This window comes from Nestor notabilis, unplaced genomic scaffold (genome assembly GCF_000696875.1).
Source record: "Nestor notabilis isolate BGI_N333 unplaced genomic scaffold, ASM69687v1 scaffold19909, whole genome shotgun sequence".
NCBI lineage: Eukaryota > Metazoa > Chordata > Aves > Psittaciformes > Psittacidae > Nestor > Nestor notabilis.
In genome coordinates this window covers 1-3,506 of record NW_009944299.1, presented here as the reverse complement: position 1 = coordinate 3,506, position 3,506 = coordinate 1, and the positions used below count along the sequence as shown (strand labels likewise).

Sequence of the window (3,506 nt, the reverse complement as noted above, 5' to 3'; positions counted from 1 at the left end):
GCTCCATCTTCTTCCCATTGCCAGATGGGATGGGCTTGTACTACTGCCTGCAAGGAACTGCTGAAGCCCCGGAGTGTTCAGGAGTCATTTCCCGGCAGGTGCCGTGTAGAACTTCCCACACTGAGCTCATCCCTGTCTCCAACTGGCTACACAGACCACAGAGGTGAGTCCAGCCCAGGAAGTCTCGTCCCATCACCAATCCCTGCAGCAGCACAAGGAAGAAACCTTCAACTGCCTGGAATATACTTCCTGAAAGCTTTTTGCTCTCCTTGGCCGTTTTTGGCCATAGGTGCCTACACACTACCCATGTTCTGCCTACACAGACCCATTCTGGAGGCCTTGCCTCCAAGGTGGATAAGAGCTGGCTCTCTTCCTGAGGCACTGAGGATGAGAGGGGCAGTGTTGTACCTATGGGAGTCCCTCCCATTGACCTTCACTGTGTCCTCTCACCCACAGGTTCCTGGTGGTGATAGACATACTCAAACCAGAAAAGCTGGAAAACAGTTTTGTGCTGCAGGGGCTGGAATACATTGATGTGCCAGGCTCTGCCAAGAAGGACTACCAGCTCACATTCCTCTCCTACAAAGAAGTAGTTATTAACGCAGTGGTAAGTGCGGACATCAGACTGTGAGGTCCTTCAAGGAGCTCTTGGCTCACCAAGAAGGTACATGCCTGTTTTCATACTTCGACATGCCTCCTAGGTGTCCTAGGTGAGTACTAAAGAGCAGGCACCTCTCCACACACCCCCTCACACAATAGTGTCTGTGAGGGTCTCACTGTGGGCTGCTGAGTACAGGTGGGTCAGGACATTGGTGAGCTGGAAGCAATGGGTAATCAGGAGACCATTAGGTAGAAAGTAGAACTTGAGGGTGATGGTTGACAAGAAGCTGAACCCTCAACATGAGCCAACAGTGTGCATTTGAGCCCAGAACCACCCCGTCCCCATGTGCTGGGCTACATCCCCAGAGCATGAGCAGCAGGTCAACGGAGGTGATTCTCCCCCTCTGCTCTGGTGAGACCCCACCTGGAGTACTGTGTCCAGCTCTGCAACCAGCATAAGGAGGAGGTGAACCTGCTTGAGCGAGTCCAGAGGAGGCCACGAAAGATGATCAGAGGGCTGGAGCACCTCTCCTATGAGGAAGGGCTGTGGAAGCTGGGCTTGTTTTGCTGGGAGAAGGCTCTGGGGTCACCTTAGAGAAGATTTCCAGTACCTAAAAGGGCCAAAAAGAAAGTTACGGAGCAGCTTTGTAGAAGGGTATGTAGGGATAGGACAAGGGGGAGTGGCTTTAAACTGATAGAGGAGAGATTTAGATTGGATATTGGGAAGAAGTTCTTCACTGTCCTGGTGCTGAGACGCTGGAACACATGGCCCAGAGAAGCTGTGGATGCCCCATCCCTGGCAGTGTTTTAACGCCACGTTAGACAAGGCTTTGAGCAACCTGATCTAGTGGAAGGTTCTGTGCCAGGGGGATGGGAGCTAGATGATCTTTAATGTCCCCTCAAACGCAGACCATTCTAGGGTTCTGTGAAGTACTACACATGCTTTCCCCTGTCTTGCACTCTTCCTCTGTGGCTGCTCATAGCTATTCTTGAAACCAGGGCGCTGCGCTTGGCGGGCTCTTTGGGCTGGCTTAGCACACCTGGTATATTTTTACGTGCAGAATGACCAACCCTTCCTTTTTATTCTGATTCAGGTGACCTTCCTCAACGAGGTGACAGGGGAATACTTGTTCTACATGGTGACTTACAAGGCCACCCCTTCAGAACCCATCAGCACTGTTGAAATGACCACTGCTGTTCGGCAGAGAGTGTCATCCACCGTCAAGGTGGACAACCCTCTGTCCATCCCGGTGACGTTTGCCATAGACTGCAAAGTACCTGAAGTCAGTGTTCCCCCACAGTTCACTGTTCCTGCACAGTCGGAGGTAGGTACAAAGCTCCTCCAGTACACTCTCACTTCAGCCTTTCTGGGAGGGGGTGCTCTTGAAGGGTGATGCCCTGAACGAACCCTATGGGGCTTCTTTCCAAGGGTGGCAGCTCCCATCTGCTGATAATCTAGAGGGGAAGCAGTGTGTGAGAATATCCCTAGTGGGAATCATCCTGTGCTGGTGGAGTCTGCTCTGCTACCCCTTCTGATATGCTGCCATCAGGCCTCACATGGCAGGTCCTTGTGCCACATGCTCTTTATTTAGTGTGTCTTTTCAGTTTAGAGTGGCTGCGGGGGATTGCTCCCCCCCACACCACGGGGCTGCCGTTTTTCATGCCTCCGCCCGCCGCAGGGTGCCTGCAGTCTGGATTGATAGGCCATGGTGTGCGCCCTGAGGCAGTAGAGGGGCATTTTACCGTGGGAAGCTTCTGGGATAGTGCTGGAGGACTCTCAGCCCTTGGGGACTGTCCCCCAAGTGAAGTGTCCCCCTAGATGCAGCAAGGCTGTGCCCCAGAGAGAGGGAGACGGAACAAGGAAGGCAGCCCAGCCTTCCAGCGCTGCATGAGCAGACCAGGGAACGATTTCCCTAATCCTGGGACCTGCCTTTGATGTCTCTGCCTGATTCAGTGGCTTTTCCCCTCATTCCTCCTAGGCTGATCTTGTACTTGAGTACCAGCCCCTGAAAGTGGGTGAAAGCACCGGGCGCCTGGTGCTCCAGAGCAGTGACTTGGGCTCTTTCTACTACAACCTGCAACTGAAAGCCCTCATGAGCAGGCCAGAGAAGCCCCTCTACTTCTGCACCACACTGGGCTCTAGTCAGACCATCACCACAAAAATAATGAACTATGCCCGGCAGAAGACTGAGTACCTCCTCCAGGTGAGCCTGGGCTGCTAGGCTGGGAGGCAGCTCCTCTGGCCAGCACCAGCCCTCTCCACCAAGGGGTCCAGCCCCTCTGGCTTGGTCTGGCATCGCCAGCGTGGCCCTGTGAGCCCAGGGGTCTTCCCACCAGTGCTGGGCTTGCCCCCAGCAGGGCTGTCCTCCCTTGCAGACCCCCTTCTGCTGCCCTCGTTGGAGCTGCTTTTGCAGGCTCCGTGGTGCCTGGACTTCCACCTTACAGCCCAGTAAAGGCCTCTTGGGGGTTGGGTGCAGGGTTGTCCCTGGTTGGCACCTTTGGACAGTTCTCACGCCCGTTCAGTAGGGGAATGCTGACGGTGGGACAGACGTGGGGACAGGAACCACGACCAGTGTGATGGCAGGGGACCATTCGTTTCTTCCTGAGGTACTGAGTCAGCTTTTGTGACCCACCCCCTCCATGGTCTCTTTTCTCCCCTGTGCAGACAAGTTGTCCTGACTTCCAGACAGAGAAAACCATCGGCGCGGCCCCTGCCAGCCCCAGGGGCTCGGAGCTGAGCGTGGAGGTGACCTTCGAGCCCTGCCAGCTGGGTGAAGCCAGGGCCACGCTGCAGCTCTGCTCCCCACTTGGTGGTGATTACAGCATCCCTCTCATCGGCCTCGCCCTCCCACCCAAGCCCCAGGGCCCCTTCCCCATCAAGGCTGGCACCACCACCTCCATCCCCT

At 55.3% G+C, this 3,506-nt stretch overlaps 1 protein-coding gene across 1 annotated transcript; it reads left to right on the top strand.

Moving 5' to 3' along the window:
- Positions 1-5: 5 nt before the first annotated feature.
- Positions 6-3,481, top strand: LOC104411848 (hydrocephalus-inducing protein-like; the record flags this gene model as incomplete). Its single annotated transcript, XM_010022379.1, has 5 exons — positions 6-163; positions 457-607; positions 1,695-1,925; positions 2,580-2,804; positions 3,266-3,481. Coding segments are annotated over 5 exons (981 nt in total), but the record flags the coding sequence as incomplete, so codon positions are not given.
- Positions 3,482-3,506: the final 25 nt, after the last annotated feature.